Source organism: Triticum urartu, chromosome 3A, assembly GCF_056163025.1.
Source record: "Triticum urartu cultivar PI428250 chromosome 3A, HENAU_Tu73, whole genome shotgun sequence".
Taxonomy (NCBI): Eukaryota; Viridiplantae; Streptophyta; class Magnoliopsida; order Poales; family Poaceae; genus Triticum; species Triticum urartu.
The window spans coordinates 527117618-527131128 of record NC_141875.1 but is presented as its reverse complement, the minus strand read 5'-3'; the positions used below and the strand labels follow the sequence as shown (position 1 = coordinate 527131128).

The window sequence follows — 13511 nt, the reverse complement described above, 5'->3', positions numbered from 1 at the left end:
TAGGAGGAAGGAGTACATCGGTGGAGCACCGAGGGGCCCACGAGGCAGGGGGGCATGCCCTAGGGGGGGCGCCCCCACCCTCGTGACTGCCTCTTTGACTCCTTGGAGTAGGGTCCAAGTCTCCTGGATCACGTTCGGTGAGAAAATCACGTTCCCGAAGGTTTCATTCCGTTTGGACTCCATTTGATATTCTGTTTCTCCGAAATACTGAAATAGGCAAAAAACAGCAATTCTGGGCTGGGCCTCCGGTTAGTAGGCTAGTCCCAAAAATAATATATAAGTGGAAAATAAAGCCCAATATAGTCCAAAACAGTAGATAATATAGCATGGAGCAATCAAAAATTATAGATATATTGGAGACGTATCACGCTGGGCGCCATCTCGATTGGCCACCTGGAGCAGATCGATAGCTATGCCCCTGGCCATCAGGTCAGATTTGGGAGCTTGAATTACGTTGTGGACATCCATGGAGATTTGATTTTCGCCGGATTCGAGACCGCGGCGACCGCTCCAGGTCACCTTGACGAACATGACCTAAATCTGTCATCAGACCGTATCCAGGAGATAGCTCCTGTGACCACTTTGGCCTTAGATCCAGAGCACGCTGCGGCATCCAAGGATTGGAGGCTCAACCCCACCACGGAGGCCACAGATTCCCCGGCGTTGGAGCCGCACATGGACTTAACGTCATGCAATACTCGTGTCATCGGAACTCTGGACTCTTCTCTGGGTATAAGTTCCGAACCATGTGAGTCCATGGATACCAAACTTGATCGCTTATCGATCTCCGAGTTCAGCGCCGCAGACATCTTCCAGGACTCACCCTTGGGCGATGTGCTGAACTCAGTAAAGAACTTGTCCTTGGAGGGGGACTCACAGCCGAACTATGTACTGTTCGAACTAGAGGCTGATGATGGAGAATTGTGCTTCCCATCTGCCACCCACTTCATAGCCACTGTCGAGGATTTAATCGACATGCTTGACCATGGCTCCGAAAACATCGCCAGTACGGACGAAGATGCCGACAAGGAACAAGGCCAAAATCCGTCATTCACTGGACGACGGACGACCACTTCTTTCTACGACGTATTCATGGTGGACACGCCTGAAAAAACTAACAACGATGACAAAGAGGATCCAGTTGAGGATAAACCTCCTGAGAGATAGCCCAAGCACCAGCTTCCTCAACGCCGCTCTAAGTCACATCGTTCCAAAGACTGCAGTACAGGCACCGGAAAAAATAATACTCTGGACGATGCCAAAAATAATGAAGACCCCGTCAAGGTAACCTCCGAACAGGGGAACGGGAAAATGGGCAAGTTAGCCCTGATGAACAGGCCATACACGGAGACTCGGAGGACAATAATTATCTTCCGCTCTCCCAGGAGGAGGAGAGCCTTGGCAACGAGGATTTCATCGTGCTTGAGGAACCTCTCGAGCTGGAGCACTTCAAACGCCGGCTAATAGCCACTTCAAGGAGCCTGAAAAATAAGCAGCTGCAGCTTCAAGCGGACCAAGATTTACTCAATGATAGATGGACCGAAGTCCTGGCCGTCGAAGAATACAGCCTTAGTGGCCCAGCCAAAAGCTACCTGAAGCGTAGATTGCTACCTTAGTTCGATGACGAGGCGCTGGAGCCCGTACCATCATCGCACAATGCGGCAGGTCGACCACAACTTGGTCCGGATAAAGCGGCAACTCAAGCCGAACACCAGACCGCCCCACCTCGCCGTAAAGGCAAGAATAAAATAGCTCGGGGTTGTACATACGACTTTCGACATGAATTGGACGGTAGAGCAGGACACGCAAGATCGATCTACGGATCGTGAGGACATGCCTCGACACGAGACGACGGCTACCTATTCGGACATGACAAACCTAGCCACGCCCGGGCTGAAAACCGCAAATGGACTCCATCGGAGGTACGTTGCTGTGTGGCCCAACATAGAGGCGCCGCACACTCTCTTTGCTTTACAGACGAAGTAATGGAGCATGAATTCCCAAACGGGTTCAAATCCATGAATATCGAATCATACACGGAACAACGGATCCCGCGGTATGGATCGAGAACTTCCTCCTCCATATCCACATGGCCCACGGAGATGACCTTCATGCCATCAAATACCTACCACTAAAACTCAAAGGACCAGCTCGGTACTGGTTAAACAGTTTGCCCGAAATTCTATTGGCAGCTGGGAAGATTTGGAAGAAGCCTTTCGTGACAACTTCCAAGGAACATATGTCCGGCCACCGGACGCCGATGACTTAAGTCACATTGTCTAGCAGCCCGGAGAGTCAGCCAGGAAGCTCTGGACTAGGTTCTTAGTTAAAAAGAACCAAATCGTTGACTATCCAGACGAGGAAACCCTTGCGGCCTTCAAACACAGCATCCGGGATGAATGGCTTGCATGCCAACTCGGTCAAGAAGGACCTAAATCCATGACAGCCCTTACCGCTCTAATGACTAGCTTTTGTGCGGGAGAAGACAGCTGGATCGCTCGTAGAAGCAACAACACTAGCGACTCGGGCACTTCCGAAATCCGAGACGGCAATGACAAGCCACGACGAAGCAAACACAACAGTCGCAATGATAATGAAAGATCATGCGACACAGCGGTCAACGCCGGATTTAGCAATCCCGAACCCGGTCAACGGAAAAAGCCATTCAAGGCGAACCGAGACGGACCATCCAACCTAGACATGATATTGGACCAACCCTGCCAGATTCACGGGCACCCCGATAAACCAGCTAATCATACCAACAGAAGCTGTTGGGTCTTCAAGCAGGCCGGCAAGCTCAACGCCGAACACAAGGGAAGGAGGCCGCCAGGTGATAGGGACGACGGAGAGGTTCACCAACCAAATACCGGGGGTCAGAAGAAATTTCCCCCCGAGGATCGATCAATCCCGGAGCATAAATAGTAGGTCGGCTTCCGCTGCCCACCTCATATATGCACTCAATATGTACCGCACATACATAACTACGCACTTAAGATACCATGGGCATCGGCAGAAGCATAATACGGACAAGCCTGCAAGCACCCTCGTAACATTTTTATCTACTTTCCTTTTTCTTTCTTCATTATCTCTTAAAAACAGGTGGCGCAAAGGAGAAACATCTAAAACCGACTCCATCGGAGTTCGGATCCGTACACTCACCTACGGGGTATTTCCGTCAAGGAGTCCCTTCATTGAGGACAGGTGGCGCAGACGTGCGACAGGAGGTCCTGTCGGGGGGATGGACCCCGGGCAGGCAACAAAACCCGGATCTTCTTCAAAAACAACGGGGCCAGCACTGCCCCTCAATACCGGCACGCGCTTGGCCGGGTCTCTCGACCTGGCCAAGCCCCGCAAGCCGGCCAGACTAGGCGACCCGGCAAGACACGTCGACTCGGCCTCCACAACTAGTGCAAGACAGCCGAACCCGGCACGACCAAAGCTTCCTCGACAAGACAACACCACCTGTGGCGTGCTACGCAATCCAGCCGCGGGTCAGCACCCGTCCCATCCAGGCCGTGCGATGGGCCGAGGCTTCAATCAATGATGACCAAGGCGACAGTGCCCCGCCCATGCCTCTGGTCAGCGGGTACGTAGCAACAGTGCTCCTCACCCACCCGCTGACCAAGGCTGGCGTGGCTACAGTGCCCCTGCCCCCGCCGCTGACAACAACAAGCGGCGACTTGACGGAGAGCACTGTACACGACTCGACTCGGCCACGCCCTGATGATTGACAAGATGGCGCACAGTCCCCCTAGGCACGTGGGGCCCGCACCTAGGGGAACCCGGCGAACCACAAGCCCTCGGCGGGACCTAGCCCGGGTCCCCGGATGCCGACACTGTGGACCCACCAACTTGTGACATTACCATTGTACCCCTGGGGGGTTGACCTATAAAACCCCCAGGAGCCCTCATGCAGGGAGATGGAGGAGAGAGATAGACACACCAGAGAACTCATTCCATCGCACTCGCCAAGTTAGTCACACCCAAGGAAAGGGAACTGCCTAAGCCTTGGCCAGTTTCCTTCCTCCTCCATACAACTCGAGGAGCGACATTGTACTATCGATCATCCAACAGCACTCGGCAGGACTAGGGGTGTTATCTTTCCGGAGAGCCCCGAACCTGGGTATGTCCGGCGTCCCGCACCCTCTCATGCCAACCTCGCCTCTGGAGCCCACCGGTGCCCTCGAGCCTCATCCTCTCTTTAGCCATCCCTTGGCATCTGCCGTGCGCCCACCACGACAGTTGGCGCCCACCATGGGGTAGCTCGAGGAGCTGGCCGGGAGCATGCTTCAGACGGGGCCCTTTTCCTACACCGACGAGTCCGTCGCGCTGGCGGACAACGTCATCGGCGCGCTCGCTGCCTCCTTCACCACGCTGCGCATCCCCAATGCGTTCGCGACCGACGAGTACCCTAGCGAGGTGCTCAGCTACTCCGACTCTCCCCTCTCCCTCGGCGGCGGCATCCCCGTTGGGGCAGCGGAGGTTCATGTGGAGGTCTTCGCCACCGGCGACGGCGTCTCCTCCTCGTCGAGCGAGACGAGGAAGGTCGCCGAAGCCAGGGCCGCGGCGGAACGGATCGAGCCGTCCGATCCATTGCGCGCTGCAATGCGGAGCCTCCGCATCCCCATCAGCACCAACGTCGACGCCACCAACGTCGCCGAGGCCCGAACCCAGCTCGAGGAAAGGCGCCAGCAGATGCTGGACCTATCCGAGAAGCTCGCCGCCACTCAGCGTCGCCTGGACGCCGCTCAACTGGAGCGCAATGCCGCCTACGGATTCACGCCCGCCGCGGTCGGCCCAAGCCGGGTCACCGTTGTGTGTGCCCAGGGAGGAGCGATCGGCCGGGCCCTCGGCGCCGTCCCAATCGTCTACGAGACCTCAGTGAAGAACATGCACGTTGCCCAGGCAGCCGCAGCCGGCCTGGACCAGCTCGCGGGTGAGGAGCTGAAAGAGCGCATCGGGCGGATGCGCGAACTCCTCCACGCCGCCAACGCCCAACAGGACCGCCTCAACCAGCTCACCAAGCCGACGGGATCCGGCTCTGCCCGCCTTGGCGGGTCCGGCGAACTTATGGACACCGCTTCCTCGCCACCCGGCGAGGCGCACTCTGGCTGAACCCGGAATCAGCGCGACCTGGCCGCTACAGTTGCCGATGGATTGGGCGACGAGCCCGTCCTAGAGATCCAGCGCGGACCCGGCTAGCACGGCCAGCGTCCGGCTCCAACCGACCCCCCCCCCCGTGGCCTGGCCACAAGTCGACTCGGCCCGCGCGCCATCGACGACGTTGATGCTCACCACCGCCTCGATCGGCTCACTCACTCCCTGGAGATGGAGGAGAGTGGCGCTATCGGGCCGGTGTGCTTCGGACCCCGCATCCGGGAGGAGCCTTTTCCCAAAGGTTTCATGCTCCCCCGCGACACCCCCAAGTATAACGGGACGGTGAAGCCAGAAGACTGGCTCACCGATTACACCACGGCCATTGGCATCACCGGTGCAAATCGTTGTCTCGCCGTGCGCTACGCACCGCTCATGCTCCAAGGGTCGGCCCACACATGGTTGAACAGCTTGCCGATGGGCAGCATCAACACGTGGGTGGACTTCGAGGAAGCCTTCATCTGCAACTTCAAGGGGACCTACAAGCGACCCGGCCGCCCTGGCCAGCTCGCCATGTGCGTGCAAGGGCCTACGGAGACCGGCCGCGAGTACCTCGCACGCTGGACCGAGCTCCGGAACAGCTGCGATGGTGTCCATGAAGTCCAGGCGATCCAGTACTTCATCAACAGGTGCCGAGACAGCACCCTCCTCAAGCACAAGCTCTTACGCTCCGAGCCGACCACCATGGCCGAGCTCATGGTGACGACGGACAAGTACGCCAACGCCGACTCCGCCATGAAGATCCAGGTGGCGCTGGATGAAGCCGGCAAGGCGAAGCCGGTTCCCCCTCCGAAACCGACCGGCGAAAGCAGCCGACAGCAGCATCACCAGAACAACAAGCGCAAGGCCGACCAGCCGGTGCCGCGTCGCGACAACCGGCTCGTCGCGGCCATCGAGCCCGTGGCGGACCCGGCGGTGAAGCACCAGCAAACCGGCAAGACGACATGGCAACCCGCCATGAGCTTCGAGCAGATGCTCGACGCCCCCTGCAAGCACCACATCGGTGCAAGACCCTCCACGCACATGCTTCGGCAGTGCGCCATCACCAAGCGCATCATGAGGGGCGACGTCCCGCCCCCTCCGGCTCCGGCTCCGGGCGCTGGACAGCCGCTACCAACTCCACCGCCACCTCCAGCTGGCGGCGCGATGCGCGACGACGCCTACCCGGACCAGAGCGCGGCCTACGTCGTCTTCACCAGCCTCGGCGACGATAAGCGCAGCGAGCGCCTCCTTCAGCAGGAGGTGAACACCGTCGTCTCGGCCAAGCCAGAGTTCATGCATTGGTTGGATCGCGGGATCACCTGGACCCGGGAGGATCACCCGGCAGTCATGCCAAGTCCAGGTGGTTACGCCCTCGTCCTCAACCCCACCATCGTCGCGCGGCGCACATGCAAGTTCTCCCAAGTCCTCATCGACGGCGGCAGCAACATCAACATCCTTTACTGCGACACGATGACCAAGCTCGGCCTCAAGGCCGAGGACCTCGAGCCGAACCGGACGATCTTTCACGGCATCGTGCCCGGCCTCTCCTGCTCCCCCATTGGCCGGGTCCGGCTAGACATCCTGTTCGGTGACAGCAGCCACTTCCAGCGCGAACCGATCTGGTTCAAAGTGGTGGACCTGTCCAGCGCGTATCACGCGTTGCTGGGCCGGCCCGCGCTCGCCAAATTCATGGCGGTTCCCCACTACGCGTACCTGAAGATGAAGATGCCGGGTCCCAAGGGCCTCATCACCATCACCGGCGATTACCGCAAGTCCCTGGAGTGCGCCCGAGACAGCACCAAGTTGGCCGAGTCGCTGGTCATTGCCGAGGAGCGGCGCCAGCTCAACCGGATCGTCGCCCTAACAGGCGAGGCCTCCGCCGCGTCGATCCCGACCTCGGACCCGGCCGATGAGGCCGCCTTCAAGCCCTCCAAGGAAATCAATAAAGTGAAGCTCAACCCAGAGGACCCCAGCTGCAGCAAGTACGTTGTCGTTGGCGCCCGCCTCGACAGCAAATAGGAAGGCGAGCTCGTCGACTTCCTCCGTGAGAATCGGGATATCTTCGCATGGACCCCCAAGGACATGCCGGGTATCCCGAGGAAGTACGCCGAGCACAAACTTCACGTCCGCAAGGACGCCAAGCCGGTCCGTCAACCTCTACGATGATTTTCCGAAGAGAAGAGAAGAACCATTGGTGAAGAGGTCGCCAAGCTTTTGGCGGCCGGCTTCATAATGGAAGTGTTTCACCCCGAGTGGCTGGCCAACCCAGTTCTTGTCCTAAAGAAGAACAAGACCTGGCGCATGTGTATCGACTACACTAGCCTCAACAAGGCCTGTCCCAAGGATCCGTTCGCCCTCCCGCGGATCGACCAAGTCATCGACTCGACCGCCGGGTGTGAGCTCCTTTCCTTCCTGGACGCTTACTCCGGCTACCACCAGATCAGGTTGGACCCAGCCGACGCCTTGAAGACGTCCTTCATCATGCCCTTCAGGGCGTATTGCTACGTCACCATGTTGTTCGGCTTAAAGAATGCCGGCACCACCTTCCAGCGCTGCATGTAGAAATGCATGCTGCCACAACTCAGCCGCAATATCCACGTGTACATGGACGACATCGTGGTGAAGAACAAGCAGAACCTCACACTCCTCGATGATTTGAAGGAAACATTCGCCAACCTTCGCGAATACAAGGTCAAGCTTAACCCGGAAAAATGGGTCTTCGGTGTTCCGGCCGGAAAGCTACTCGGCTTCCTCGTCTCGAAACGCGGCATTGAGGCGAACCCGGAGAAGATCAAGGCCATCGAGCGCATGCGCAGGCCGGCTCGGCTGCGTGATGTATAGAAGTTCATCGGGTGCTTGGCCTCGGTCAGCCGGTTCCACTACAAAAAAAAGACACATCCGTGACATTTTGGGCCGAACGAAATTTTTTCTGTCATACATATGACACTTCTATGACGATAATTGTGACAAAACCCGGTATCATCATAGATGTGGTGGGCTCCTACTTCTATGACAAAAAATCATGACAGAAAATGGGCTTTTTGTCCTGGGCGGGCCGGAGACGCAGCTGCATGACATTCTTTGGGCCGTCCATGGCGGAAAAAACCGTGGTAGAAGCGAGGGCGAGGAAAATTTCGGGGAGTTCCCGGTTACGGTGGGAGGTCGGGGGCCGAGCGATGCACGTTTCTCTTGTACACGCACGCACGTGTGTGCGAGGCGTTGGCTCTAACTGAACCCGAGCGAGGTGTTGGGCTCTAACTGAACCCGGGAGATTGCACTGCAGGCTACGCGTTACTGAACCTGAGCGATCGATCGATGACTGTTAACTGAACCCGATCAAGCGAGTCCTTCGCTACTGCTGCTAACTGAAGCCGATCGATGGTGCCTCTGGATGAACAGTGAGCGTTGCGGGGGGGGGGGGGGGGGGTTGGATGAACAGTTCCCGGTGGGGGTGGATGAACAGGACCCCGTGGTGTTGCCTCTGGATGAACAGGACCCCGTTTGATTGAGCCAGTTGGGGCTGGATGAACAGGACCCCGTGGAGGGCTGGATGAACAGGACCACCCCGTGGAGGGCAGGATGAACAGTAGACGGTGGAGGGTAGGATGAACAGTAGCCCGTGGAGGTGTGGTTGAACAGGAGTCCGTGGAGAGGGCTGGTTAAATAGTAGCCGATGGAGTAGCGCGCGGTGGAGGCTGGATGAACAGGAGCCCGTGGATGAACAGTCACAGGTGGAGGCTGGAGGGGGTCGACGGTGGATGAACAGTAGCTCGTGGATGCTGGAGGGGGTCGACGGTGGAGATGAACAGTATCCCGTGGAGTCCCGTTTTGCGGTACGCCACACCCCTCCCGATGAACAGGACCCCTGTTTCGACCGTAGCGCTCCAACACAAGTCCGTTTCCTCCGTTTTGCGGTATGCCACACCCCTCCCGATCAACAGGATCCCCGTTTCAACCGTAGGAGGTCCGTTTGCTTCGTTTTGCGGTACGCCAGACCCCTCCCGATCAACAGGACCCTGTTCCGAACGTAGGAGGTCCGTTTCCTCCATTGTGCGGTACGCCAGGCCTCTTTCCATTGCATGTTCCGTCCAAGCCCTCCCGATGAACACGACCACGCATTCCGTTCTGACCCAGCCGGTTGGCTCCCATGCGTTCCGTTGCCTCCCGATGAACACGACGCATTCCGTTGCATCCCGATGACCACGACGCATTCCGTTGCCTCCCCATGAACACGACACATTCCGTTGCCTCCCCATGAACACGACGACGACGCCGTTTCTCCGTTCCGACCCAGCCATGTCAACGAGCCCTCGCCGTACGTATGCGCGAGTAGGCGTTTGAGACCCCGCCCGTATGTACACATACGGGGCCGTATTTTCTTTCTTGCACCCTGGCCGCCTCTACTACGACACGTGTGCGCCTCTACATCCACCAGTACATATGTACGTACACGTTCGCGACCAGAATGACAACGCTACATACGCTTCGACCAGGTGGGTCCCGACTGTCAGGCACTTCCTTGCATGCGAAGATGTAGCTGGTGGGTCCCAGCAGTCAGGGGGGCGAAATACGGTGGCCCGTCCGGTGGGTCCCCGCTGTCAGGTGGAGGAATAATTATTTTGCACGTAATAAGGAGGCACTTCCTTGCTGCGGCCGTGGACCCAACTGTCAGCCTCTCCACGTACAGTCCACGTCCAATGGAAGCCGTTCCTTGACCACGTTGACCACGCCGCGCCGAGAGCACCAAGGCGGTGGACGACGGCGAGGCCTAGGAAGGGGACGACACGGAGACGGGGAAGACGCGGCAGTGGATGCCCACACGTAGAAGAGTACGAGGGCACTGGTTCGCTGCGGTGTGAGGCTGCCGTCGCCGCAGAGTAACAGGGGGTGTGGGTGAGTAGAGGGATGGCCTGGCTAGCGGTGGGAGTAGTAGGGTGCGGTGAGGCCTCCGCCGCGTCGCAGCCGGCCACGGGAGGCAGGAGCGCGAGGCACGACCGGCGCTGGTTTGGGCGGCTGGAGCAAGAAGACCAGAGGTTGAAGAAGCACTACGGCCGTTGGATGGACATCGTACGGTCACTGGAGCTAGAATCGTGCATATTGACTAAGTTGACAAAGCCCTCCGTTCCCGTCAACTTAGTAGGCCCACAAGTCAGCCTGCCACTATACTGGGTCCTAGCTAACAGGGGGAGTATTCATTTTTTTGTGCGTAATAAGGAGGCACTTCCTTGCGTGCGAAGATATAGCTGGTGGGTCCGAGCTGTCAGCGGCGGTAACGTTTTTTCGCGAAATACAGAGGCCCTTTCGATGGGTCCCTGATGTCAGGTGGAGGAATCATTATTTTGCGTGTAATAAGGAGGCATCTCCTTGCGTGCAGCCGTGGACCCAGCTGTCGGCCTCTCCACATACAGTCCACTTCAGATGCATGTCGATCGTTGACCACGTTGACCAGGCCGCGCCGAGAGCAGCAGGGCGGTGGACGATGGCGAGGCCTAGGAAGGGAACAACACGGAGGCAGGGAAGACTTGGCAGTTGTTTCCCACGCGGAGGGGAGTACGGCTGTACGAGGGTTTACTGGTTCGTCTGCCGTCGCCGGAGAATAACAGCAGGTGTGGGTGAGTAGAGGGATGGCTAGGCCAGCGATGGGAGTACGGTGGGGCGGTGAGGCCTGCGCGGCAGCACAGCCGGCCACGGGGAGGAGGGAGCAGGCAGTCCCGCCGGCGCTTGTTTGAGCGGCTGGAGCAGGAAGAGCGGAGATTGAAGAAGCACGACGGCCGTTGGATGGACATCCAACAGTCACTGCTTGTGTGTCAACCTTTTTTTAGGAAAGCCTCAAATCTATGGAAAACAGCATACAACCCATCTGCCATTATTTCTAATAATTTTCAGCCCATTTGTTAATTCTTAAGGTTTTTTGGAGCCCATATTCTTTTTGTTAGCATTACAGCCCAAATTGTGGCCACGGTTAAAAAATTATACAAAATTTTGCATATTTTGGTGCGGTCCGAACTGTTTTTAATCCCGAAATTTCGACTCACATTCAAACTGATTTTAAAAATAAATGTATATTAATATAAAATCCAACAAATTCTCCACACATAAAAATTAATGTAATTTAAAATCTTGAAATGAAAAAAAAGATATTTGAAACTAATTGTCAGTTTGATGTGTTTTAAAAATGTATAGCCCATTTCTCATTACTGACGGGCCATTTTCTCGACCAGCCGAATGAAAGCTCTCCTGGTCTTGAAAGATTTGCAGCCCAACAGGCCTGACAAAGCGACTTACTTGGCAAATCACAAAAAAACTGGGTTGTGGCCATGGACCCAGCTGTCAGCCTCTCCACGTACAGTACTCTTCCGATGGAAGTTGTTCCTTGACCACGTTGACCACGCCGTGCGGAGAGCACCACGGCGGTGGACGACGGCGAGGCCTAGGAAGGGGACGACGCGGAGCCGGGGAAGACGCGGCAGTGGAAGCCCGCGCGGAGAGGAGTACGAGGGTTCACTGGTTCGGCTGCGGTGTGAGGCTGCCGTCCCCGCAGGGCCTGGCCAGCGGTGGGAATAGTAGGGGGCGGTGAGGCTTCCGCGGCAGCACAGCCGGCCACGGGAGGCAGGAGCATGCGGCATGACCGGCACAGCTTTGGGCGGCTGGAGCAAGAAGACCAGAGGTTGAAGAAGCACTACAGCCGTTGGATGGACATCGTATGGTCACTGGAGCTAGAATCATTCATATTGACTAAGTTGACAAAGCCCTCCATCCCCGTCAACTTTGTTGGCCCACAAGTCATCCTCCCACTATGGTGGGTCCCAGCTAGCAGGGGGGTATTCATTTTTTTGTGCGTAATAAGGAGGCACTTCCTTGCGTGCGAAGATATAGCTGGTGGGTCCGACATGTAGGGTGGGGCGGTGCGGCCTGTGCGACAGCATAGCCGGCCACGGGAGGCGGGAGCAGGCAGTCCCACCGGAGCTGGTTTGGGCGGCTGGAACAAGAAGATCAGATATTGAAGAAGCAGCACGGCCGTTGGATTAACATCCAATGGTCACTACTGCTAGAATCGTTTGTGGACTAAGTTGACAAAGCCAAAGTACACGTCAACCTAGTAGACCCACAAGTCAGCCTCCAAATCTGTCCCAAACAGCATACAACCCGAAATTTCTAGCCAGATTCGAATTAATTTTAAATCTAAATATACCTTAATTTAAATTCAATGAAATTTTACCCGCACAAAAACAATGAAATTTAAAATATCAAAATCCGAAAGAAAACAGTATTTTGGAACTAATTGTCTGTTTGCTGTATCTTTTCATTTTACATCCCATTTATTATTACTTATAGCCCATTTCTTATTACTTATAGCCCATTTTCTGGGCAAAATGCATCCCTCCTCGTCTTGAAAGATTTCCGGCCCAGTAGGGCGTAGAAAAGCAAGTAGGCCTACGTTGGTTATTCTGCAAAAAACAAAATAGCTGGCTAGCAATTTTCAGAAAGGAAAAAAAACAAACTGGGCTGGTCATGTGCTAAACATATGAAATAAAAGCCTGGGCTAGATGGGCCACGGGTCCCGCACAACCCAATTGATACCCTTCTCCGTCCCGAAAAAACAAAATTACTGCGCGCGCTGCTGGGTCCCTACTGTCATCCTCACCATGTACAGTCATCTCCTTATTTCTCTCGGTTGTTGACCATGTTGACAACACCGGAGGGCGGCGCCGCGACGAGCAAACCAAGGCAGAGGACGATGGTGAGGCCTCGGACGGGAACGAACAGGAGCCGGGGCAGATCACAGCCAGCCGTGGGAGGCGGGAGCAGGCGGTCCGGCCGGCGCTGGTTTGGATTTGGCTGCTCGAGGAAAAAGAGACTGAAGAAATGCGACAGACGTTGAATGTCAATCCAACGGTCAAGGTTGACACAATCATTTGTTGACTAAGCGGACACCAAGTAGCATACTTTTTTATATATAGGAAGAAAAATGCGAGGAAAATGCGTTCGTCTGCCGTCCTCCCCACAGGGAACGTTCGCCACATAAGTGACTAGCACCCTTGGTTTTCAACCGAGAGGTCTTGGGTTCGAGTCCCAGGAACTCTCAATTTTGTCCTCCTTCCTTCCTCGCAAAAAGGGAAAGAAAATCAAAGACTTGGGAAGGCGTACAGAACAAGCTAGTGTACCAGTAAAGAGACGCTACCGAGTTTTAGAAAAAATAAAGACGTGCTCCTATAGCTGGTTCGAATCCAAACCTAGACTATGACTATATATGGTGCTATGGTACTCTGCAAGTAATGAAACTAACATATCCAACGTTCGCTTCTCCTCTTCTCTACTTACTCTGCCTAGCATCAGAAGCTCTGGCCGCAGCAACCATGTCCGCTGGCTGCTCG

The 13511-nt window shown here is 56.2% G+C and overlaps 1 protein-coding gene across 1 annotated transcript; it reads left to right on the top strand.

Moving 5' to 3' along the window:
- The first annotated feature begins 5328 nt into the window (after positions 1-5328).
- LOC147980367 (uncharacterized) lies at positions 5329-7155 on the top strand. The gene has a single exon (XM_087515573.1). It carries the CDS (start codon positions 5329-5331, stop codon positions 7153-7155), a length of 1827 nt encoding a protein of 608 aa, XP_087371699.1.
- The last annotated feature ends 6356 nt before the right edge of the window (positions 7156-13511 follow it).